At 50.8% G+C, this 24,910-nt stretch overlaps 9 protein-coding genes across 9 annotated transcripts; 4 read left to right on the forward strand and 5 right to left on the reverse strand.

Annotated features, from left to right (window-relative positions):
* Positions 1 to 5,363: 5,363 nt before the first annotated feature.
* N7443_001969 (uncharacterized protein) lies at positions 5,364 to 7,436 on the reverse strand (the record flags this gene model as incomplete). The annotated part of the gene is made up of 5 exons (XM_056882025.1): positions 5,364 to 6,200; positions 6,253 to 6,390; positions 6,440 to 6,711; positions 6,879 to 7,026; positions 7,326 to 7,436. The coding sequence occupies 5 exons, from the start codon at positions 7,434 to 7,436 to the stop codon at positions 5,364 to 5,366; spliced, it is 1,506 nt and encodes a 501-aa protein (XP_056743866.1).
* A 521-nt stretch (positions 7,437 to 7,957) lies between these two features.
* N7443_001970 (uncharacterized protein) lies at positions 7,958 to 8,199 on the reverse strand (the record flags this gene model as incomplete). Its single annotated transcript, XM_056882026.1, has 2 exons — positions 7,958 to 7,990; positions 8,050 to 8,199. 2 exons carry the CDS (start codon positions 8,197 to 8,199, stop codon positions 7,958 to 7,960), a joined length of 183 nt encoding a protein of 60 aa, XP_056743867.1.
* Positions 8,200 to 9,226: 1,027 nt separating this feature from the next.
* On the forward strand, positions 9,227 to 9,662 carry N7443_001971 (MFS transporter; the record flags this gene model as incomplete). Its single annotated transcript, XM_056882027.1, has 2 exons — positions 9,227 to 9,586; positions 9,639 to 9,662. 2 exons carry the CDS (start codon positions 9,227 to 9,229, stop codon positions 9,660 to 9,662), a joined length of 384 nt encoding a protein of 127 aa, XP_056743868.1.
* A 381-nt stretch (positions 9,663 to 10,043) lies between these two features.
* On the reverse strand, positions 10,044 to 13,174 carry sha1 (putative calmodulin-binding protein Sha1; the record flags this gene model as incomplete). Its single annotated transcript, XM_056882028.1, has 2 exons — positions 10,044 to 10,411; positions 10,474 to 13,174. 2 exons carry the CDS (start codon positions 13,172 to 13,174, stop codon positions 10,044 to 10,046), a joined length of 3,069 nt encoding a protein of 1,022 aa, XP_056743869.1.
* Positions 13,175 to 14,103: 929 nt separating this feature from the next.
* N7443_001973 (vezatin family protein) lies at positions 14,104 to 16,162 on the forward strand (the record flags this gene model as incomplete). The annotated part of the gene is made up of 3 exons (XM_056882029.1): positions 14,104 to 14,406; positions 14,465 to 14,946; positions 15,004 to 16,162. The coding sequence occupies 3 exons, from the start codon at positions 14,104 to 14,106 to the stop codon at positions 16,160 to 16,162; spliced, it is 1,944 nt and encodes a 647-aa protein (XP_056743870.1).
* A 342-nt stretch (positions 16,163 to 16,504) lies between these two features.
* On the forward strand, positions 16,505 to 17,765 carry N7443_001974 (proliferating cell nuclear antigen; the record flags this gene model as incomplete). The annotated part of the gene is made up of 5 exons (XM_056882030.1): positions 16,505 to 16,577; positions 16,828 to 16,868; positions 16,930 to 17,359; positions 17,411 to 17,697; positions 17,748 to 17,765. The coding sequence occupies 5 exons, from the start codon at positions 16,505 to 16,507 to the stop codon at positions 17,763 to 17,765; spliced, it is 849 nt and encodes a 282-aa protein (XP_056743871.1).
* Positions 17,766 to 18,896: 1,131 nt separating this feature from the next.
* On the reverse strand, positions 18,897 to 19,725 carry N7443_001975 (uncharacterized protein; the record flags this gene model as incomplete). The annotated part of the gene is made up of 2 exons (XM_056882031.1): positions 18,897 to 19,468; positions 19,518 to 19,725. 2 exons carry the CDS (start codon positions 19,723 to 19,725, stop codon positions 18,897 to 18,899), a joined length of 780 nt encoding a protein of 259 aa, XP_056743872.1.
* A 392-nt stretch (positions 19,726 to 20,117) lies between these two features.
* Positions 20,118 to 21,734, reverse strand: N7443_001976 (cytochrome P450; the record flags this gene model as incomplete). Its single annotated transcript, XM_056882032.1, has 5 exons — positions 20,118 to 20,277; positions 20,333 to 20,963; positions 21,017 to 21,290; positions 21,342 to 21,372; positions 21,421 to 21,734. The coding sequence occupies 5 exons, from the start codon at positions 21,732 to 21,734 to the stop codon at positions 20,118 to 20,120; spliced, it is 1,410 nt and encodes a 469-aa protein (XP_056743873.1).
* A 538-nt stretch (positions 21,735 to 22,272) lies between these two features.
* On the forward strand, positions 22,273 to 23,064 carry N7443_001977 (uncharacterized protein; the record flags this gene model as incomplete). Its single annotated transcript, XM_056882033.1, has 1 exon — positions 22,273 to 23,064. The coding sequence occupies one exon, from the start codon at positions 22,273 to 22,275 to the stop codon at positions 23,062 to 23,064; it is 792 nt and encodes a 263-aa protein (XP_056743874.1).
* Positions 23,065 to 24,910: the final 1,846 nt, after the last annotated feature.

The following is a 24,910-nucleotide window of genomic DNA, read 5'->3' on the forward strand; positions in this document are numbered from 1 at the left end:
TGTACAGTTGTCAGTATCCATCCGTTACTGACGTAGACAAAGAGATCCTCGACGTGGACGAAAGCGGGAGTGATGACCATTGTGTGTCGAGTTGGTGGACTAGCTATGAGGCATTTTGTGTCCGCTAAACCCTTTCAGGTCGACCCGTCTTATTACTTACATGCACAATGATCGATTGTCTCTTTGTCGTTCACATAGATGCGGTCGGCAATATATGCTATATCAGATCGAACATACCGCCATGATCATCCCTAGAATTCTCCATCTGGCTTTGCTGCATTCCAATCCTCGTTTAAATCGATGATTGCAGGACCACGAGGTCGGGTACAGTAACGGTACTGTAATCCAACGATACGACCCCCTACCCGAGGGAATGACTGGCGTCACGGAGGGTAACGGGATCCCAAAGCGGCCTGTTCCTGTGCCTGAACCCTCTTTGGTTGAACCCTAGTCCCACTTCGACCGACCAGACTAAACCCTCTACACTCACACTAGTACCATCATGGCAGGGGCCCTAAAACTCGAACCCAGTAATAGTAATCCCGACTAATCTCTCGCGCTGTGCGCGCTTCCTCGATCATTGGTTTCTCCTCATGTTTCGGATACTGTTGTCGGCTGCATACTGGAATGCTTGGTATTTAATGGTTCTTCCCTTGCTCCTGATGCGGAGACCTCTGGCGCTCTGACGTATTACTCCCTCGGGCCTCCCCGGGTGGAGGATATTTTGGTGTAGACACATCACCCCAGGGTGTTCTTGGCTACCTGCCCGGTAGATCGGTCTTGGTATACCCTCATTTAGACCCATTATAGATCCCCCGTGCAGCTCCGCACTCCTCAATCGGGCATGCCAAGCCGAAAGACAGTACCGTTCGGCATGGTGCCAAGGCCATTATGCCAGGCATCTTTATCTTGTCAACGATCTTCCGTCACTCCCGAGGCGAAGTACTTCGCCAAATTAAATCGTAGTCGCGTGAACTAAACCAAAAAAAAAAAAAAACAAGTTGGCATACCACGCTGTGCTGCGGTGAAACGTGTGCCTAACCCGCCGACTCCACCACGACGGCACATCGCACTTGGGCATTTCGCAGAATCGAATGACCTTGACGGGCACCAATCGCGCCTGCTGACAGCCTTGGAAATTTTGGAACAGAGGAGCGGTCAGCCGCAATCCGAATCAGTGCCGGGATCGGACCCAGTTAGAAGTGTAGGGTACCGTGTACAAAACGGTATACAAGGAGAGTACCTGAGGTCTAAAGAGGTACCCAAGTCTCTAAGTAACCAAGTACCAAGTACCAGGTACCAAGTATTCAAGACTCGAAGTACTCAAATCCTCAAGTACTGGGAGCATCAATCATCCCATCATCCAATCATCCAATCCGCCCGGTGCAATCCTAGCTCTCACATCGCGACAAGCTTCGCGAATCCCCAATCACCCCACACTTCATCTGCGCGAGCCAGCATGGCCCCTGTTCTGTTGGGAGACGCCCAGTGGTCCCCTCCATTTGCCTACGAACCGGTCAGAGGTTGCCGTCCTCGAGCGCGAAGTTTGTTGCCATAGGGCCAGGATATTTTCAGGAAAGCTTGCAGGTCGCATGATTTTCTCCGCATGTACGTCGATGGATCGATGGACACGAGGTCCCGCGATCGACTAGGTCCTTCCTTTGACTACGGAGTAATAAAGTACGAGACTTGCAGTAATTGCGTATACCTAGTAACTCTCGGGGAGCCAAAACCAAAATAAAAAATCGAACCATTGCACGGACTTCACGGGCCATCCAATCTGGCGATGCCATGGGATTGGGATTCTGGGATGGGCCAAGAAGACCCCCTCATCTCCCCGAACTTCTCCAATCCTATCCTTATAGAGAGAGAACACCCCGAAGTTGAAGCGCTGCGTTGGCACCAGACATTGTTCCGTTCGGATCCACACAAGACGAAGAGGAGCCGGGGCCAGCAGCTGGCACGAGCACCAACGATGCCCTAACGAGGACGAAAAGGTTGACCGGAACATCAACCGGGGAAGTGGAGAGCCAGCATATGCAAGGTAGGAAACGCGGGAAGACTTAGGTCAAGAGCTACCGTGTGGTACGCATTAGCGCCAGGATTTGGAGTCACTTGTATGAGGCATTTTACCGGCCCTCTCCACTCGTCTGCGACGGACGCCAGAAACAGTTAAGCTGCGACACTTTCACTTTGACAGCGGCTGTCTCGCTTGGCATGGTCCAATTTAGCCATGATCAATTGGAAACGTACCCTAGGGTAGGGTTTCGACTTTCTTGGTTCCACGGTACAATCTATGACAAGTACTCCGTACTCTCTACTCCGCACTATACGAATCTGGACATCCAATTCCAGCACTCTACACTGCACCATGCATGCCGTGTCCACCGTTGTTGCAGTGAGACTCGCACGAGAGAGCCCTGGCTCAGGCAAGCCACCTACCTTTCCAATGCCGCGACAGCAGGGCGCGTTTCACGTCTTGACTTCCCAGTTGGATGCACAAGGGCCAAGGCCGATTGGCAATACTACATTACGCCGTGCCGTGTACTCCGTGCTGACTCCAGGCCTCCCGGGCAGGACTCGGTCTTCTATACGACCGAGCCGACAAGATTTGCCGACCGTATCTAGATCAGCCATTCACCCTTTTCTCCAGCAGATACTACCATACCAAATGGTATTGATCAATTCGATCATTCGAGACCACTAATGAACTTAGATCCCAAATACTCTCGCCAAGGATTTCCTCAGGGCATCACCCCCTAACCCACGCACCACCGTAGGGGGCGGTTCAGAACACAGGGAGGGCCAGTTGACCGGCGACACTGGGTCCAGTCCATTCCGCTGCGGTGCTTGGCGACAACCCCTCGATATTTCGGACTGCCAAGAGACTCGACGGATCTTCAGAATGCGCCCGGTGTCACTCTCAATATGAGCGAAAGCTGTCCGATGACCACTTTCTGAAGGAAATCCACTCTCCCCGGAGTGGACCAGACTCCAGACTCAAACTCTAGATTCCGGATCCCCCCTTTCTTCAAGATCTTGGCTCGAATTCAATACCCAGGGGCTGATGGTCTCAGCGCCAAGTCCCTATCGTCACACAAGGCCACCAGCCAGTTCAATTGCAAATGAACTGTGCCAAGGGCGATCATGGTGATCACGTTGCCCCCGGTGCATTAAGGAGGTGCCTTGGCAAGTATCTATGGAGAAATCTATTGATCTATTGTTTTGCCAAGTCGTCGCGCCGTGCAACCAGTGCAGTCGAGCCTTGCAGTGACCGTGGCAGTGCCTGTGCCAAATGCGCTCGCGGGATCGACCGGCTATAGGCTTGGACAGCCTTGGCAGCTCGTTCTGATTCGGATCAGTCCGATCTGGGAGTTCGCTATCGTCGCATTGTGTATCTCGAGCATCTCTACGCAGTAGACCTCAGGCTGTCTAAGCTGCGCCCCTTCCACAGCCCGCAGCCCAACTCGAGGACGCCCAACCCCAACCCCAACCTCATCTGGCGCCCCAACGAAGCGCAGACTAGAAATGAATCTGCCTACAGATGGAGGACACCAGATACGAATGTAGAAGTCTGACAAAATGCACATGAACTTAGTACCCAATGAGGCTCCTAGGGGAGCCAAGCCACCATGATGGAACAAGCCTAGTGTTCTTCGCTGCATCGAACATCCAACAAGAACAGCAGATCGATACACAGCAAGTACATACGAAGTAGTCACCTCGATACAACCTAATACAGAAAAGCCCCCACCAAGAAACAAGTGCAAAGTGCACCTGCACCGATCGACAAATACCCAAATATAGTTAGCCAAGCGCTCAGATCAAAGTCACCGGGCCACACACGCTGTTCAGCACACTCACCAATGAGTGTCCCGAATCCCCGCACGATCAAGTCTGAACTCGCAACTCGCAACTCGTAACGCGGTTTCTTCCATTCTCTTATCGCGTCGGTGCTTAGTTCCCAGCATAGTCATCTGCGCCCGTCAGCGCGCTTTCTCAGACTCGAGGCTCACAGCTTAGGCTCATGCCGTCATCAGGGGCGTAGCCGATGCCCTGGCATGGGGCCTGATGTGTCATCCCACGGTGGAGCTGATCTTCACTACATGGGTGGCTTGGACATCAGGAATAATAATAGAAGTGGTGGAGGGGGCTGTGATATCATAATAAGATGGGGCTGAAATACGTAGCATCGCCACTCTTTTGTATGTATACCTTGAAGATGATAATCAATCATTCTCTTTCTGCCCAAGTGGCTACATACGGTTCACCGGGAGGTTGATCCTAGGTACTTGGGGTGCTCGCGGGAGAATGTCCTCCGAAAAGGTGCTCACGCGAAGATCAGCTAACCCATGAAGGTGTTCACTTCCTCATTTGCCCGCGCAACCCGGGTTATCCCCGTACACCTGTACAGATATCATCATAATTAATCCGGGGCCTCGAGATGACGGATGTCAACGCATCATCTAGCTTTGATCATCGGTGAGTTATTGATGTCGCGGTCGGACGTTCAAGCGGTCTGGGGTGTAGGTTTGCGACCGTTTATCGTTTACTAATTAATGTGCGGTATATGCAAGGATGTTGATATTGAAGCAAGTCCCTTCATCGGTGATGTCACGTAGGGGCCGTTGCCTAGGTGAATGGGGTAAATTTACAGTGAATAGATGCGTTTACTCATGCTATATCGTCGATGACTACTGGGAGTCAAAGAAGGAAGCCGACCTTGGAATATTCAACTAGTGAGGCACCCAGTAGGCCGGGATCAATATTGCATCGATTCGCATCGAAGGATCCGAAGACAGGAGTTGCTTCTATCGCTACTCTGCTAGGGAGACAAGCCTACCTGATCTATGAGAAAAGACATTCCGACAAAAGCCTCTTCCCCGTGTCCAATTAATAATCTTCCGACAGGGTTTATCGCGGTGAAGTAAGACTCATACAATGGCTGAGAATAAGCTAACTTTGAAAGGACCTTTCTCTAGCTAGAACGTGAGTCTGGGGCATTCTCCGCTGAGAAATTGTCTAAAGATCTCTTGTAAACATTCACCTCGTAAGATATATCTTTTCTAGATCTCACCCTTCACTGGGCGTTTCGTAATCGTCACCGATGCACGTCAATCTCGGCTTGGATGTAATATGGGCCAAGGCTTGGATATTGCATTTCCAGTCCAGTTCGGCTATTCATCCAGCCCGTATAGTTCGGCACCAGGGGACGAGGGCGATTAACAAGATACATGCGAAATATATCGCATCTAATTGAATGGACACGCCAGATATATGTGTTGGATGAAATTGATTAAACTTTTCCATGAAAATGTGCACTGAATGTATGTATGTACTGTACAACGAAGGGAAAAGATACGTCAAGCATCGTACCCCAAATCTTCAGCCTCAGCTTCAACTTCAGCTTCAACCTCAGCTTCAACCTCAGCTTCAGCTTCAGCTTCAGCTTCAGCTTCAATTTTAATCACCGGTGGACTGCTTTCTTTGTATCTGGACCAGGGTGTCCCTAGCAGAACACTGGCGAGCCCTAGGCCGTCAGCCTCAAGTGCAATGAAGACCTCCTGGCACCACTGGTACTGGCCATGCAGTTCATTGATGAGAAAGAACTGAGACGCCATGCTCACCGGGAAGAGCAAGTTATGCCCACCAAGGATATGCATGTGCGGTTGAAGGAAGTAGCCCACGCCAAGGCAGATCTGCGTGGCGTAGTGCTGTGCTCCTTTAAGGAATGTTTCTGCTTCTTTATCGGACGTGTATCCCGGAGAAAGAAGCTTTTTGTGTATCTCCAGTCGGTGGAAAAGAGAGTACATTATGAGCATTGCAGTCCAGCAGAGCATGTGTGACTCTGCGACTTCAAGGGCTATGAATTCATATCTATCTGGTAAGACGTTCCTGCTGGATGAAGTTCGAGTGACTTTGGTCTCGTCCGGAACCCTAGTGTAGAGCGATTTTCCATGAATTAGCTTGAGCTTATCGTTCCAGGCCATGGTTTGCATGTGAAGATCCCAGCACTGCTGGATTAATTGCTCGATATCATATGTAGATTGCAAGTCATCTTCTCGAGCGAGGAGACTGGTGCATGCCATAAGGATGTCGATGATTTCGTCGATAGGATCATCCGAGTCCCTAGGTGATAGATACCGCCACATCGGGCAAAAAGCGAGGGCTGATTTGGATTTTCCTATTGCATGGAATATCTGTCTGAATCAGTTCTGATTCCAAGACACGGTAAGGGTGGCCTGGACTTACATTTGATAGTTTCAGCTGGCGAAGTAACATTGAGGATAATTTGTCTCTTTCCAGGGATTGTTGGTGTCGAGCGAGAACAGCGTTGGCGCCTTCCATATGCGCTGTCCATCCCGAGAATCCGGATGTGCAGTTTATAAGCTGGATGGGTTAGCTGTATCCGTGAAATTCCAATACAGGAACGACTCACCTCATATAGTTGAAATACAACATTCGCACATAGAACCTCTTGAACCGGGAGCCCAGATCGCGGTATGAGACGTGCAAACACTTGAATGGCGTTATTGTATAGGCCAACACCATGTCGAACCAACTGTTCATCGTCGATTTTATTGCCCACAAAGACAGCAGCAAGCGCTGATATGGCCCGGTCAAGTAGTTGGCTATTCTTGCCATTCATGACGGTCGGGAAGACCTCGAACAGATTCGACGTCTGCTGACATCGGAAGTTGATATGGCCCACTGGCCGAGATGGAATGTATGAGTCGATGAATAAGGAAAAAAGCTGGGATCGGATCTGCGTGTTGACGTTGATCGCCGAGAAGCTTGCTTCATGCTTATGGGGTGGTTGCTTGACCACCGGAAGATCCTGGGAAGGATGTTTAGGTGCTGAAAAGGCATGGACGAACTTTCGGGATCGATCGTATCCGTCACAGCGATGGCCGCCTCGTAGACATCGAGCGCAGTGGGGTCGTTCCCCGTCGCACTGCGGGTGAAGCGGGTTAGCAGCGCCGAGCCGCGGCGATCATGGGTATGCGCACCTTGACCTTGCGCCTCCTGCAGGTATTACATCCCTGGGATCTCCAAGGAGCCCCGGGCATGGTGTCAGTCCTTAGAGGAATAGAGAAATGAGGGCAGTTGGGATCCATCATCATGTACGGCACGGAGATCATTCCCGTGTTTGGATTCTTCAGAGCCTATCGCTGCCCCGTTCTGTAGAATACCCGGCAAGTATACAATTTACCAATCATGACTGCTCTGATGACTGCTCTGACCACGGCTCCTTTGTGATATATCGTGGCAAACATGATACTCCTCATCTATCCCGCGCTCTATAGATGCATCTAGGTGCTTACACAAGCCACATCCGTCATTCCTCGTGGCTTCGTGGCTTCGGGATTCGGAATTTGCACGTTAAGCTCATGTAGATCCGCTCTCGATAAGCTTCTACACATTCCAATACTCATTTGGGATGTGCAGTAGGCTCACAGGAGCCCAGACGGAAGCAGTCCTCTTCTGAACTCATTTTTTCGTCTCTGAATCCGGATCTGAAAGCACCTCGGGGTTCCCAATCTCGAATTGGTGCGGCAGCTGATTATCAATTCACCATCCATGGTTCCGCCCGCTTATTTCCAATACCTCAGTTCGGTTACGTGACTAGATCCTAAATTGTGTAACCGGACTAGCAATATAACGCAAAGGCTTCAAGTAGGTAACCGGGGATTCTCTCCCTTAACGTATTTGCGGTCATTCAAATAGACACTTTTTCAAAGGAACAAGAAGAGGTCTACAAAGAGCTTCAGGGAGATACCCGGGAAATAGATTAAGAAGTAACTAAAGAATCAAATGTTTAGGCCTACCTAGGCTATATCCTCAGCCAGGCTATAGTATTCTGTTATTTTCCTTGTCAATAATATACCGTCGGTTACTAGGCATGGAAAGTGACCGTTCACCCACAACCTCGCACTTGAACTGGCGTGTAGTTTGTTCAACAAGATCGATCCATGGGTACAAGGAAGACCTGGGAAACGTATTATCTATTTCATAATATGGAAGCAACTCAACAGCAAATGATCTTACACTTAAGTGCAGTGCTACGGTATACACCTCACCGGCCAGGAGGACCTCCAGGGGGACCATCATCGCCACAGCAATCCCCGCAGCAGCACTCGCAGCACTCAAAGCAGCAAAGCAGCAAAGCTCAGCGCAGCTAATCAACCCAATCAGCATATTCATTATCATCACTTGGCATGATCCTATGACACCGATCAGCTTTCATTCTAGCTCATTCCATCGCACGCCAAGGGCGGACGGGATTCGTACCGGCTGCCCAGAACAGTCTGATTCATCGCCGGGGCCGCAGGGCTGGTTAGCTGCTACGTAGTCAAAGTATTGGCGTCCCACTCGCCCTCGGTGGGTTATTGGGCCGACGAGAACCAGCTCTTAATCGTGTCGAACATGGTGAGTGTGTAGAAATCGGGTAGATAGGAAACACACAACCCAAGACCTCCCCTTTGCAACGACGGCCTATCACCTAGAGAAATAAAATTAATCCTCGAGGCTGCCAACTCCCGCTAGTATCTAATTCTGAGGATGGACTCTTGCTGTGTGAGTGCCCCCCTGGAACGCGTAATTCTGCGCCACGTTCTATGCCGAGTGGGGCCTCCGTGATACTGAGCAGCGGGTAGGGCTCACGATTTGCCGCTTGGCTTTTGCTTGCGTGGACTTTCAAGACGAATGACGGCAATGGTCCGACACGATCGACTCCTTTTCTGATTTGATGATTCCTGCTATTTATGTAGTCAATTGATGTCAGTATAGGTTTGGACATGCGGCAGATGTTGGTACAAAGTGGTAAACCTTAATTCGGATAGCTAGAATAAACGGCAAAATATATGGCCCAGCTGAACTAGCCCCGAATCACAGACAGTAACCAACTGGATCTAGGCAACTGCCCCTCTATCTCTGAGCTAGAAAAGTTCTTGGCATCCAATGGTTCCTTGGCATAATCCTAGCTATACCGATTAGATTGACCACGCCACCGGGGAGACGCCTCGAGGAGAAAGACCAGCCACGATGATCACATCAGAGTGGCTACGTGGGAGCTTGATTACGATGATGACTCAAGTGCTTATTCTTAGAACTGGAGAGCCAAGTATTTAAGAGCTCCAAGCTTCGCTGTTCTCCAGTATTCCAATTCCTACATCTTTCAAAGGCTTTCATCTTCGGCCTTACACACACTCTACACACATTCACAATGGGTCTCTTCCACCATCACCACGACCATCCCCAAGGTGGTCCCGGCCCCCAGGGCGGACCAGGTGGTCCTGGTCCTCAGGGCGGATTTGGCGGTCCTCAGGGCGGTCCCCCTGGTGGCGGCCCTCACCACGGTGGTTCCGGTGGTCCCGGCGGTCCTGGAGGCCCCGGAGGCTTCGGTGGCCCTCATGAAGGAGGCCCTCACGGCGGACCTGGAGGCCCTGGTGGCCACCAAGGCGGATTTGGCGGACAGGGTGGCTCTCACGGTGGTCCCGGAGGCCCTGGAGGTCCTGGAGGTCCTGGCCAACATGGCGGTCCCCACGGCGGTGGTCCCGGTGGCCCCGGCGGCCCCGGTGGTCCTGTAAGTACAACAAGAAGCCAGTGGTTATGACAACATTGCTAACAATTAGTAGCAGGGTGGCGGTGGCCGCTGGTAAGCAGATGTCGTACGCAGGATACGAATTGGACATGAATTGCTGTAATTTAGTTTTGCCCTGCTGAGGCTTTATGAATCGAGGAACATGCTTCTTTGTTGCGAACTTTAAATTGAAAATGTACGGTTTCTGTAGCCATCATAGAAATAAAGATCAATTTCGTTTGGGATATCATAAAAAAAGCATGAGTAATGAGGGTATAAGTGGGATTGAGAATTGGAGCCCAACGCTTCAATGTTCGATGGGACACATACTCCAGAACGATAGGAGGTGTCAATGGGGATTCAAAGAATGACGCGCTTTCGTTATCGTTATGATGTCACAGATGTACCAGTGACAGGGGATCCCTGAGACGGAAGGGGCCGATGTAGAGTAGGATGTATTTCAAAGACGACGACCAGCGGTCTTCACATAGGGCTGATCGAATTTGCGGAAAATGGGTGTTCCTTTGACTTTCTGCTGCTGGCGAGCCTTGTGTTGTCTCCAATAACGAGTGATAACACCCTTAGCCCACAGGATTTCGTCCCGTGTTTGAACGACGGCTGCACAATGGGCGGCAAGACTCTTGGCCACGGTGCGACGCAAGTCGTTTTGGATTGCGAGGCGGGCTCGCCAAGCGCGCTGTAGCACCATAGCTGCTCGGGCACGCTTTGATGCCGAGAGTAATCGAGAACAAAGGAAGGCGAGTACACCAAGAGTGAAATCGCGGTCGAGGATGTGTGAAGATGTTGTATTAGGTGAGACGAGATGAGCTGGTCGTGATTTGTTAGTATTTTCTCTGATTGGGGTATGTCTCATATTGCAAAGTACTTACCGAATTGGGAGCTGCATCCGAGCAGTCGCAGGCGGCCTTCCAACGATGGGCCAGGCTGCATGGTTGTCTCCTGACTTTCCTGGTTGCCAGTGATGTATGGTTCGTATTCATCAACAATACTCTCGTAAATTTTTCCATCCGCAAAACTGGTTGTCATGTTACTGATAGAAAGGCCTTTCAGAGTAGCCAAGATCGAAACCCATTGCTGAAGTAGATGGGCATGTTCATCACCAACAACGCTGTCGTCTACGCACAGAGACTCATTCTGGACATTCTCGTGGCCAAGTTGGGAAATCTCCTTCTTTTTCAATCGAGCAATCTCGTTTCTGACATCGTCCCAGTCAACCAGACCAGCCAGACCCCATTTGCTCACGAGAGCCCAAAGAAGTGCGATGGTCTTCTCGCGAAAACCGTCTACGATGTCTTCAGCCCGCAGGTCTTGGACAATCGTACCCGATCCTCGCACAGAGCTCAACGCAGAGAGCGCAATACGTACGTTGTAGACTTTGGCGGCACGGCTGGTGCAAGGATACTTCAGGTGTTTGGAAAGGGGAAGATCTCTTTCGTTACCCAGCAGCGAAAGGGCCTCTCCAGTAGACAAGGTGATTTCGGTCTGATCTTCAACATCGGGCCGCACATGCTCTGACGTGAAGAAAAGCACCTCGACCACGCGGGTCAGCTGTATACCATCTCTCAGGTCCACAGCAATATTGTCCATTCGATAGTTATACTCCTGGAGTTGATGCTGCTTGTAAGACAGGTGGCAGTCAAGATGGCTCAAAGTCTTCATAATATCCCCGCAAAAAGGAAGCAGTACACGTGTCAATGCCTGAAGTACTTCAATTGAGGACCTGAGAGGTGAAGATGCCACAAAGAGGCGACGCGGGAAGCCGGTTCCGGGGCTTTGTCTTCCCTTGTCCATAAGAACAACCAAGATGATACTCCGGAGCACCGTTCGACGATAAGCCCTTGCCTGCACCTCTTCTGGAACGCTCTTGGTCCCAGACACAGACAAATCAATGTCGTCATTGCGCAGCAAAAATGCTTCAAGAAAGCCTTCCACTTTACGGATGATCGTTTTCTGGCGCTTTGCTCTGGCCTGTGGGAAAACTCCGGCACCAGGCTCGAATAAGCCTGCGTCACTTGTGATTTTTCGACCAACAACCGTCTCCAGTGCTGCTGTCAGAGCGCGAAGATCATACGATTGCACCCAGATGTCAAGGTATTTGCGTCGGAGACCCAGGTCATGTCTGAGACGACTGTTGCGGGCAAATGCGTCTTTGGGAATGCTCAAGTTTCCACAAGACAAGGACGCTTGCAGCCGTGTATAGAGCTGGGTGAAGTAATCGGCGTGATAGAGATCAAGCAATTCCAAGCGGAGAGCGCTTGGGTCGTAGGTAGTCAAGTCACCGTTTGTGCACTCGAACAAGGCATTGACCAGCTGCGTGATCACAGTTTCTTGATGAGAAAGCCAATGGTCTTCATAGAGCGCAGGTTTCGAGATGTTGTCAGTGAGCATGGGAAACTCGTGCTTCAACTTCGATATGTTGCCAATTATCGACGAGCGATTTGTCGAATATCCAAGGCGATCCGACAAGGCAGACGCCCTAGCATTGAGGGACGCCGAGGCTTTGAATGAAACTTTTGGTTCATGAAGGACGCCTTTTTCTGGAATGACGCGAGACGGCTGGGGTCTCGCATTGTGCTGCTTTTCTCCCAGCACTCCACGCTTCGCTTGTTCTTTCTTTTGCGATACCGCAACAGGCTCTACTGTCTTTGGCTTTGGTGCTTGGTTTGCAGTGTTGCGACGAACGGGCTTAGCGGTCGGTACAGTACTGACCCGCTTGGGTTTCGATGGTGGAAGAGAGTTCACGACGCTCTTCTTTCCGGTGTCGTCAAATGTGCCAGGAGGAATGTTTTCCTTGCCACCATTTTTACCGGCGACATCGACCCTTGTTGCGACTTCTTGTGCGATCTTCACACTTAGCTGCAGGGGAGCCTTGCGAGCGGATACTGCCAGTGATTTCCTCGCTTGGCGCTTTGCAATTCGTGCTTCGAGAGTATTGACCTGTGTATCCTCGGCAATATGTGGCATATCCTCTCCTTGGAGCTTCTTCAGTGGGCTGAACAGCCCCATGAAAACACTAGCCACGGTAGCATCATCCGGTGGGATGTACATGGTATTGCGCCGCAGGTTTTTCTTGAGTCCTTCCTCGTTCCTAGCCTGGCGTAGTCCTCTGTCGCTTAAACGTGGGATAGGCGAGGTCTTTTCGACAGTCTCAATTCCGAGTCGAGGCCCCGGTCGTGTCTCGATTTCTTGTTTCACAAGTCGGGATGGTGGACTCGGGGCAACGTTAACTTTCGGGCGGAATCGCTGAGCCGGCTGAGCAAGCAAGGAAGTCTTGCGATCTGAAGGAAGCTTGGTCACTGGTCTTCTTCGTTTTTCGGGTGGAGCAGCTGGCTTCTCCACCACATCCTCAAGGATATGAAAAGCAGAGCCAGTCCGATGGGCGCGTCGAGGTCGTGCCCCAGTAAGTGTGGGTGGTCCTACTTTGGTGGTATATTCGACTTGTCCGGTGGGGTCGTAGCTCAAGTCTCCATTCAGCAAACTGTCCCACTCGCTACTACTGTTTTCACCGAAGCCCGAGGACCTCGACCTGGACGGGCAGGGGGTGACAAATTCGTTCAAAATTCCAGACATGCCGTCGAGCTGCCTGGATTGCTGGTTGAGGGGCTATGGAGCATAGATATGTCGAATGGATATGTTCGAAATGGAGATTCAGGGTTGTACCGTCAATAGAGTTGACCCTTGCAGCTTGTTGATCTCAAAGAAGCGGTGAGGTCGTTGGGGTTAGGATATTTCGAACGCGCGGGATGTGGGAGTCAAGAATGGAAAGGAAGATCTAAATGTGCAAGACACGTCCACTTAACCAACGGGCCACGCGCATCTCCCGCGTGTCAACGATAGAGTGTACTTCTTGGCCTGTTGACACGCGCGTTGTCTAGGGCAACTATGCTTATCTAATGATAGTGGCTAAATCACGTGACATACGAACAGCGCGCATTCCCGAAATGGAAATACGGATGCATAACATGTTCAGCTTATCTCGTCGGGACTCTGGAGCACAGCCCGTCGTCAAAGGTACCCTTACCCTTGTCCACCGCTTCTTAGCGGGCTCCGGGCTGCACCGCCACAGGTACCTGACTCCTATCATCCCTGTTTATGTACATGGATGCACCTTGGATCTCTCTGCACTCTTAGCCCGGATGATCATAATCTGCTCCTAGCAGATCTAGGAGATTGTTAATCGTATACACCAATCATAGTTGACAATTCCACGATTTAATAGTTGTTTAGGCGAGTGCTCATGTCATGAAAAGGAGGCGAGTGGGTCCTCTGCCCTAAATTAAACTCCCGTGACCTCTCCTTTCCCCGGATGCTCAACGTGGCCGGGTCACTCTTACAAGACTATTCATAATCACGGGTATAACGACTAGAGAGTACCTGGTCTTATCTTTCTGCGATATGTCCATAAGCGCGCGCCTTGCCTAACCCTGTTTCATCCTTGTCCGCCCATTTCACGTTTCGTCACCTCCATTCCTCGACTCTCTCCGGAATGATTTTCGGCCATGGAGTCCCTCGTATATGAGAATTCACCACTTGCCGACTACCTTCAAGGTTCGTCGCATCCTCCGAACACAGCAAACTCCATATACTCACGCGTGTCATTATCAGGCGGAGGCGAAAATGAGGAGAACTGGCTTGTCCAGGAGATGCACAGTGAGGATGAAGCTGACCCTCCGTCCACCGACTTTGCCCCGCGGGGAGCGTCCAAGTTCCAGGAGCGCGTACGCAACAAGCTACCAAAGCCTTTGGACCTGACAAATACGCGACGCGGAAAGGCGGTTGAGAAGCTGTATAGTGCTTGTTCGGTAATTGTCCCCGTGACCATGGTTAAGAGCCATATTCTGACCGTTGGAACTATTATAGTCAGCTCTAAATGCGCGCATCGGTCGTGGTGACAACGAGAGATTCTTGGAACAATTCGGATACGTTATCGTCGCCTCGCAGTTGTTGAACGAGCACAGCGCCCCCTCCTACACCTCCGCCGCAGACGTTGCCTCCGCTTCCCAACCCACAGACCTCCCTTCTCTCTCTACGACATTCGGTCTACACGGTGCCGCCGTTACTGCTGCTACTTCCTTTTCGATTGCCTTTTTGCTACACTGGGGTCGGTCTAAAACAGGAACCGGACTCAATCCACGCAGAATCGGAGTGCTCTTGGTCCTTGTCCCGGTGCTGGGCGCTGTCTTCTATGCTTTCGCAAAGCGACAATGGTTGAAATACTTGAGGCATCAGGCCGTGGAAGCTGCTGGCACATTTGTTGGAAATGCTCAGGGATTTGACTCGGCTGCGTCCGCTTCGGTGGTCTTCATCCAAGAAGTGGAACTGGTTTCCAGAGGCTATCGGATGTGAGACGCCACAACTGGTTTCGTGGAAAGACATGAGCTAAACATGCCTTACAGAAGTACACCTTTGCCGCCAATTAGTCGACTCGAGGACCAGGTTCAGACCAGACGCTGTCTGAGACTCCGCCGAGCCGTATCGGAATGTTTCTGGTCGATGCTTGAACGCTATATTCAATCCCAAAACACGCTGCGCCCTCTCACAGACGAAGGAAATCTCGCCAAATACTACGACATATACGATATTGGACTCGAGGATCTCGAAGCAATTGAGTTAACCTTGGCACATCGGCCTTTGGAAGACCAGTACTCGTTGCGCTCACTACGGGACCTGTTCGGGAAACTATACACCGTCAGGAAAAGCGTCCTATCCTGTCTGCTGGCTCTAAGTGCCGATGGGGGCGCCTCGGATATTGCGCGGTGGAGCTCCGCTGTAGAGGAGATGCGCGAGCTTGCTGCAGTCACTGGAACGAGCATGACTAAAATGACCAAAATCCTGGATGAGGAAGACCGTGAGTATTTGCGCTTGATTGCTGCAAAAGCATTGGCTAATCTTGATTTCATAGGGGATGCCATTCCTCCGTCTCCGCTACCCACTGCTTCCCCAAGCAAGGAGAGCATGCGTGCACAACTTCGGCGGCTCAATTCCCTATTTCAAGGAGTGCGTTCCTTGCATGCCAAAATGCACATAGTCAGCGAGGAGACAAACGCCAATATAGACCGACCGGACAGCAGTGAATTCGAGGCGGCTCTCCTTTCACAGTACGACTCGATTGGTGGTGACATTCGGTCTCTTCTGCAAGAGTGGGAAGCCGGGAAAGCTGCAATTGTGAATAGCCAAGACCGACTCGGTGCTTTGGACCGCTCGCGGCCCCCTAGTACTGTCTTGCCGTTGTCGCCTACCCCTAGTCTTGGGGGTACTACAGCAGTTGAGGGCAGCCCCACAGACGCCCTGAAAGCCCTGAATGGCGACTCTCGCCCCGACTTGACGCATAGCTTTGACGATGAGGAAATCTTCGAGGCGGTCGTCCTTCCTGCATCCAGGAACAAAAGAGCATCTCTTACCAGAGATGAACGTTTGGCGCGCGTGCGAGAAGAACGAGTGAGACAGGCCACTGTTCGCGAGAAAGTGGACGCCAATACGAACATGCTCAAAGAACTGGAGATGGTTATAAAGCAGCGACCTCGCAACACCCACTCTAAACGAGTGACCAGTATCTAGCGACTCGACTAGTCGCTCGCTCCCTTTCGATCCTCCCCCCAACATTGCCCGCGGCTGCTATGGGCATGAGTTGGAGGCGCAAACATTGATACGATACCCTGATGTCTATAGAAGGATCTGGCGAATACGGCGTTTATCGTGATCTTTTCCATTTTTCATTCGTTGCACATCTCTTTCGTTTGTATAATTTTTTTTGACAGAGGGGTTGATCCTCTTTTCGTTGCTCTCTTCAGCTGGAAATCAAGCCTTGCTCTTTCCTCCCCTTTTTGTATAGTACATCTTCTCTTGTTACTAAAATGGAAACCCAATAATATACCTACATAAAATCCGGTCTCAGGCCGCATGTCGCAGACACCTTACTGTGCAGGCACAGAGCTAGCCCAATTAGGACATATCGCCAAACGCGCTCGCGCGCGTTTCCCCACTAACCCTCGGACGCGATTTCACCTTATAATCAGACCGCTGGCCTTTCTACCTTCGTCAATACCACTTCCAAAATACCCACGCTCTGCTCCCCCTCTACACACTCAATTTTACGTCAATTCGACGCCTCCTTCTTGCTCATACTTCTCTTTTTAATAACCCACAAACACACACCCCTCATCATCAGTACGTCTTGATCGTAACCCGACCGTGGTGCGAAACCCCGACTAACCCATCGACAGTGTTGGAAGCACGTCTCGAGCAGGCCAGTCTGTTGAAGCGCGTACGTGGAGCCGACACCGCAACCTCACACCCGATTGATAAACTGACTCAGGAATCTCTAGGTCGTTGATGCCATCAAGGATCTGGTTCAGGACTGCAACTTCGACTGCAATGACTCCGGTATTGCGCTCCAGGCCATGGATAACTCACACGTTGCCCTGGTCTCCATGCTGCTCCGCGCAGAGGGTTTCTCGCCTTACCGTTGCGACCGCAACATCGCTCTCGGCATTAACCTGGTCTCCCTGACCAAGGTTCTGCGTGCCGCCCAAAATGAAGACATTCTCACCCTGAAGGCCGAGGACTCGCCCGATGCCGTCAACCTGATGTTCGAGAGCGCCGAGACTGACCGTCTCAGCGAGTACGACCTCAAGCTCATGGATATTGACCAGGAGCACCTGGCCATCCCCGAGACTGAATACGCCGCTACCGTCGAGATGCCCGCGATGGAGTTCCAGCGTATCTGTAGAGATTTGAACGCTCTGTCCGAGTCTGGTAAGTTATCTGCGCCGTAAGCCATGGAACTATGTCTAATTGGATCTTTAGTCGTCATCGAGGCCAGCAAGGAGGGTGTCAAGTTCTCCTGCTCCGGTGACATTGGTAACGGCTCCGTTACTATCCGCCAGCATACCAACGTCGACAAGCCCGACCAGAACGTCTCTATCTCTCTCTCCGAACCCGTCGCCCTGACCTTCTCTCTCAAGTACCTCGTCAACTTCTGCAAAGCCTCCAACCTGTCCAGCTCTGTAAAGCTGCACCTGTCCCAGGAGGTGCCTCTGCTTGTTGAGTACGGTCTTGGAAGCGGTCACTTGCGGTTCTACCTCGCCCCCAAGGTATGTCACATTGTTGTGGTTTTGTCGGACCGTGCTAATAATATTTGCAGATCGGTGACGAGGAGTAGACTGATGGGTCATGCAAAACGAAGCCCCTATGATAATGGCGAGAAGCTGACGGAGGCAATGAATTTTCATTATTTTTACTTACATGTCCCTAATATAGAAGGGACGGCAATATCATGTTTTCTGTTGCATCTACTGGGTCACTGGCTACATTGGATTTGTGTTAAAATTACGAGTAGAAGAAATGCTAGAGAAATAGCATGTAGCATTGGGCCAAGCTAGAATTTGCATCTCGTGGTGACATAGTGCACAATGACCGAGGCAATACAACACATCTGGTGGCGAAGATATCAATCAGCTTCAGCCCATACACGAGTCCATCAAATCAGATCCCCAAGCAGGACACAATCACTCAACACCAAGTCCAGAAAGAACCTAAGAGGACCTCAGGGACATGGCCACAACCCCACAAATCAGCAGAGTCGCCAAAAAAAACAATCCTTTCCAGACCCACTCGCCGCACAAAGCAGCCGTCAGAGGGAGAAGTAAACAAAAACTGACCTGAAAAAAATAGAAGTGAAGCGTCGCCCCCACCAGAATGATCGGAATTGAATGATACCGAACCTCACCAGTCCCGAAGGAAAGGCAAGGCCCAAGTATGCTGCGTATTGCACTAAAGTGTTCTCACACACAATCTCCGCACCGACTCTCCCATGGGGTATCAGCAAGCTGAGTCCCCCGATGTTTCTGATGCCAAGTGCAGGTGTAAAGATCACACCAGGCCCTCACGGGCAGCACCGGCTCCGCACTTCTCGAGAGAAGAGGGAGCGGGTTGGGTAGTTGAAGATTCCTCCGAATTTCTCATTTGCAAATCTCACGCTGGACGAGCCAGGCGAGGACAGAGGCGAACCTGCTGTCGTGTGTAGCAAAGAAACGCAGCATTGGTAGGGGCGACGCTTGAGGAAGGAAAGAAAAGATGGTGCGTCGAAGAAATATGAGGCTGTGGGGCTCACCGCTTTCAGTGGTGCTAGTCGGGTTATTCTGCCGCTTTGCTATGGGATTCACTTTAAATCGAAGTGACAGTAACAGTTATTGGCTACTTTAATTGCTCATCATTGATTCCATAGATTTGTAAGAAAGTGTTCGTAGACTTGATCCATTTTGAGTTTGACTATTCTTCGATTTCTGACTCTCTACTGAATCTCTTCAAATGCTCGAACAATGTACTTCTTACCCTCAACGGTCACCTTCTCCCCTGGAACCGTCCAAGGCCCATTCTCTTGGCCTTCAATCTCAGTCATCGATGGCAACAGCTCCCCGGCTTCTCCATAAACAACCGTTGTACTCCACCCTGAGGCCCATTCTTCCCTCTTAGCACTAACATCATGTCCAGACTTACTCACAATCCAATTACCAGACGAATCTTTCTGGCGCCTATGAAGTTGAGTCTGCTGCAATGCCAAATACGTCCCCCAAATTCGGCCCAAAAAAGTCTTGGTCACCAAGACCTCTCCCTCTTCTTCAACAACCTCATCATCTGATTCAAGCACCCACGAAATACCCTTCAATGGCCCCTCAGGACCTTCTCGAAAAGAAAGCTCCTTCCAAATCTCAACATACTCCATCTCAGGAGCCCCAGGGAGATCATAATTAGCCATAGACCCTGTCTCCTTATCGACGCCCGGCGAAAGAGGCTCGAAGGTTCCACAGTCCGCACTTTCAAAGACATTATGAGAGTCGAGTTCGTGTGTGAATGATACTTTGACTGTAAACGGTTAGTACCAGTGAGGCATATGCATTTTTCCCCCACAAACCTGGATGCTGGCTCTCGACGATCCGTTGCCCTGCGATGGCCCAGTCCATTCCTCCCGTTTTCTTCATGCGTAGGTCTAGGTACCAGCCGTTCACGGACATGACCAGAGTGTCGGTTGTTTCTTCGCCGACAGGTTCCGGGAGCCATTGTATCGAGAGGCGCGTGGAGAGGCGGCAGGTTGTGGGAACGATTAGGTCTGGGTTGGCCATGGTTGAGTATTCTTCTTAGGGATTTGAAGAGAGAGGGTTGGAAGAGGAGGAGGGCAATGGCGATTTTCAGGAATTGGCAAGTGCAAAGCATTGACTCCTGATTCCGGGTATGGAAAAGTATGAGCTTGTGATGAATACGAATCGGGTAGTTGGAGGAGATGGATGCGCCTATCAAACGTGTCGCTAGTCGCGACGGCTCTTATCGGGTTCCCCTCACGCTCCCCCGCATATCGGCTCGAGCAGCTACTTTGAGCGTCTTCCTTTGCCGATTTTCTACTACCTTCTGACTGGGACATAATCTTGACTTCATTAACACTAGTCAAACAATTGGTAATCTGGATTTCCCTGCACACCGTACCCTCAATCTCCCAAGAGTCTACCCCCAAATCCATCTAAACAGGAGTAAAAATCAACTTGCACGACTGCCCCTTCGGCCTCGACGCAATAATTTGATCATCAATCTCCATGGAGGCATTCATATCTGGCGCAACAGTAGTTTGAAATTGCGAATACACTTCCCGCAACAAAGTCTTCATCTCCACCATCGCAAGACTACGAACATTGAAATCAGCAATCGTTCCAAACCAAGTGTCTCGGTAAAACTTACTTCTTGCCTGTACATCCCCTACCACCTGTAGCGAAGGAGAAGAAATACCTGTTCCGCTCCGCAGCACCTTTCTCCTCAACCCACCTATCAGGATAGAACCGATCCGGGTCCGGGAAAACATCCTCATGATACCGGTGCACCGTATAAGGCTGGCAGCTGACAATTGTATGCGCAGGCATAAAGTATTTATCAATTAGTCTTCCGCCAAGGGGAACATAGCGAGGTAATGACATCGGTATAGGCGGCGAGACACGCAGTGCTTCTTTGATGACTGCATCGAGGTAGACCAGGCTATCCAAAGGGGCATCTGCCGGGGCAGTGGTCAATTCGTGGCGGAGTTTAGTTTGGAATTCGAGATTTGGGGGCTGGGAAAGTTCCCACATTAGGAAACAGAGGCCGTCGCCAGTTGTGTCGATTCCTGCGGCCATGTGATCTTTGCATTCGGCTGCGGCTTGGATGAGTTCGAGGTTTGATTCTTTGCGGTTTAGTTTTTCCACGAGGGTGTGGTCTTCGACGTTGGGTTGAGAGACCATCTCTTGGACGTATTGGTTGGTTTGAGGGGATGCTCGTGGGTGCAGGATTGAGGGGAAGTATGGGGCCAGTGTTGGGAGGTAGTACTCCAGGAGGTTTTCTAAGGTTCTTTAGTATCGGTCGTCTTTAACCGTTGTTGGCTGAGAAACTCACTCTGTAGACTCTGATGGTAGGTGAGCTCTTGCATGATGTCAAAGTCTTTCTGAACGTTCAAGGATTTCAATCCGCCTGGACTGAACATGAAGTGGGTGACACAGTCCAGAGCGTAGCAGTGTAGGAGCACATAAACATCAACACTTTTCTTGCCCGCTTCTGTGCACTGGCTGACAAAGGTCAGGGCACGCTCATTGATAGCGGCCAGAGGCTTTGCTTTCATGACATTGGTCATGGCGTATCTCTCTGCAAAGAGGCGCTTTCTCTTGCTATGCTGTGAAGCTATTAGACACATTCTGGGATGAACATCTGGTGTTCAACTTACTTCGTCCCTTGGCAGTGTAGAGAACATAGTTCTACATCGTGTCAGCAACTATATGACTTGTAATCTTCGAGTAACTCACTTTGTCTTGAACTGCTTAAAAAGAGAATAGAATTCCGTCTTATCGTAGCCACTGCCCCCAGAGGCATAGATTTCCTTGATGGCATCAAGGCTTGTAAACGACACTTCATTTGGACCAAGACGGACAACGGGTCCATATTTCTTGTGAAGGGCATGGATGGACTCTCGCCGATTAGCCGTGAACTCTTGGTATTTGAGCCAAAGGCTTGTGAACCGTGTATACCACGGACCAGGTACCTTCGACAAAGGTGACAAAAGTCCCTGGCCAACGATAAATCCAAATAAAAGGATAAAACCAGCCCAAAGCGACAGCATGATTGCGTAATGAATGAACCGGGTTCGTCTGACTGAGCAAGTTGTTGAGTTCAAATGTTATCTTGATCCACGAAGCCTCCGGGAGCTTTTCATGGCTGAATTATTTATACCACGGCCCTGATTGATCCCCGATTGCTATTAGATAATTCTAGTGTAGTCTTTTGGTCCTGATAGAAAACCCGCCGATCCGCCAGTGCTAGCCGATATCGTCGCAAGCGATGAGGGGTGCGGGGAAGACAAGCGGGCACGCGGTGACTGGCTTGAGGCTACCGATAACGCTTGGCGCTTTCACGAAATAGGAAGCCTGAGGAGATGGTGACGACTAGTGTCAACGGGAGGATCTTCAGAGGCCCTGTTCGTCAGCACGGTCTCTCTGTCAGGGCTGCTATCACAACCAGTGGTGTGGAAAGTATGGTACCGGAGAGATAAGCCAGATTAATCAGGTAGAAGCTCATAGTCAGTTAAATAAGAAAGTATTCCTTCGATTCAGTAGGTTTGCATTGGTCTCCTTTTATTATATTCTACGTGCGCAACTATCATGTCACTCGATAAATACCTTGAGACTGAAGAGTCGCCGGCCATGGCCGAGGCCGGTCAGACCAAACCAATCCGACTCAGTCCATCTGGGAACCCTCTATACCCAGCAGTGACGGAAGATCCCCTAGACCCTCTGAACTGGAATTTTGTTCAAAAATATACCTGCATTGTGATTGCATGCTTTGCGTACTGCCTACTCACCTATTTCACCACCGCACCAGTCCCGTCCTTTACTGAGCTCCAAGTCCAATTCGACACCACGTATACAAAAGTGAATTGGTCCTTTGCAGTGCCATGTCTCGGTCTTGCTATCGGTCCGCTTATTACTTCGTCCTTGGCTGAGACCTATGGACGTCGTATTGTGTTGATTGCCAGCACCGCCGTTGCGGTCGTGGCGAGCGGCTGTACATCGCTCCATGGTAACTCTCTTTCGGGATACATGGCTGCACGCTTTTTCCAGGGACTGGGTGCCGGTCCGTCTGCCAATATTGGGCTAACGGTTATCAATGATTTGTCTTTCGAGCATGAGAGGGGCTTCCGCGTTGGTCTGTGGGCGATGTCTGCTAATATTGGGACAGTGCTTGGAGCCGTGGGTATGCATGAGAGAACAGAACCCGGCTCAACGGAGTATACTGACTGTTTACAGTGGGGGGCTTCCTGGCTTCTGTCTCACAGTATTGGATTAGCTATCATGTTACTATCCTCTTCGGGGTCTTGCTTGTCTGCGAATGTCTCTTTCTCCCAGAGACTCATTATCCACGTGTGGTGGTTTTGGAGTATGAAACAGGCTTAGAAGGACAGGACATACCCAAGGAAACGATGCATGATGCCCTTTCTGCCATCAAACGGACGAAACAGCTGGGTTATTTGGTAAGAATTGTCTCTCTGTCGAAGGATCTGTTTCTCTGACGACGGCAGCACTTCCGACCAATCCCAGGAGTCAGCCATCCCAAGTCCTGGGATGCAGTTCTCGAATTTTGTAAACTGTGGACTTATCCGACGATCTCCATCAGTGTTTGCTGCTATGTCTTTTTCCAGTACTGGTGGTAAGTGAAAGTCCAGACCGCATCGACCACCCATCTAACCCAATAGGATCTGCTCGATCATGACGATGGAGCCACTGGCGTACGAGACCCGCAGTGTTCAAGTGCAGGGCCTCCTCTTCATCGGTCTCCTCGTGGGTCTCGTGTTCGCTGAGATGTTCTGCTCCGGGCGGCTCAGTGATTGGCTCGTCACTCGATTAGCTCACAAGAACGATTCGCAACGAATTCCAGAGATGAGACTATGGCTTGGGTACCCGGCTGCAGTAGTGTCATCGGTGGGTCTCGTGCTTTGGGGGATTTCGGTCGATAAAAATTGGCACTGGATGACGGGCCAAGTGGCTTTCTTCCTGTGTGAGTACCAATCGGGGGGGTTCGTAGGCCGTCCACTAATAGATCAGATGCCGCGGGGACACAGGTCGGAAATACAGTGCTATCCACGTATATCGTCGACAATTATCCCGATTTCGCAATGGAGGTGATCATGTTTTACTCGGTGGTGATCAACGTGAGTCCCACACGAGTGTTCTAGACGGGGCCGGTGGGCTAACCCAGACCAGTTATCGGCCTTTATCAACCCGTGGTTCATTAGTCTTTGGGTGGGGGAATCAGGTACGCGTTGACCCTGACGTTTACCCGCTTGAGTAAATACTGAAAAAAAAAATTTGCTTCTAGGTTGGAGCTGGACATTTACAGCGCAGGGCATAATATGCAGCCTGGGGCTGATCCCTGCATATGCACTTCTACACCGGTTTGGGTCTCATATGCGAAAGCCACTACGCTTGGTAGCAGTTAGGGAATAGATCAGGGCCCAAGATCTAGATCCTTTATTAGATCATCGATCAAGATAGATCACGACAGGGTCAAGAATACAGTAAGGGACGTACACGGGGACTAGGGCCGAGGCCTAACCCCCCCACCTCAGCCACGCTCTACAGTAGCATTCCAGAGTCCAGCCACCACCAATGCATATTGAACCATGTCGGGCGTAACTTCTTGAAATCGTGCGACACGGTCGGCGGGAATGATGAACTATTTCATTTGTTCAAGGCGTCGAGCTCAGATACTTGGCCGTCAAGTTTCGCAATCATCCAACGACACCTTTAGGGTAAGGGCATAACAGTCGATCACTGGGAACAAGGCAGCCACATAGAATGAAAAGTGCACAATTGAGACTCCGTCACTGTCGCGAATCGATGGGCCTGGCCCCACACTAGCCACGTCTCAGGGGGGAGGGGAGAAGAGTGTCTAGATGTTCGAGAAGGCCAAAGTCGTAGGGGTTTTAGTGTGTAGAAGTGTGCGACCCGCCTTCAGTTGGCATGTCCCGAAGAATTGTGTTCCCCGGATCCGCCCCTTAACCGTTCGCCGTTGAGCCTAACCTCTTGACTTTCTTCTCTCTTTTTTTCATCCTACCATCCACTCGCTCGTTCGCGCGCTCTCCCTCGTTTCGGAGCACCTAGGCGTCCCTTTACAACTCTCTCACCCCCCTCGACGCCTCTCATCCTTGAGCCACTCGACTCTTGGCAAACACCCGATTGTTTTCTTTACGTCCCCCGTTCGCATCGACTGGATCGAGCTGTGCTCTGCAGTTTGATGTTA

Source organism: Penicillium atrosanguineum (genome assembly GCF_028827265.1).
Source record: "Penicillium atrosanguineum strain IBT 20685 chromosome Unknown utg000002l_segment0_segment0, whole genome shotgun sequence".
Taxonomy (NCBI): domain Eukaryota; kingdom Fungi; phylum Ascomycota; class Eurotiomycetes; order Eurotiales; family Aspergillaceae; genus Penicillium; species Penicillium atrosanguineum.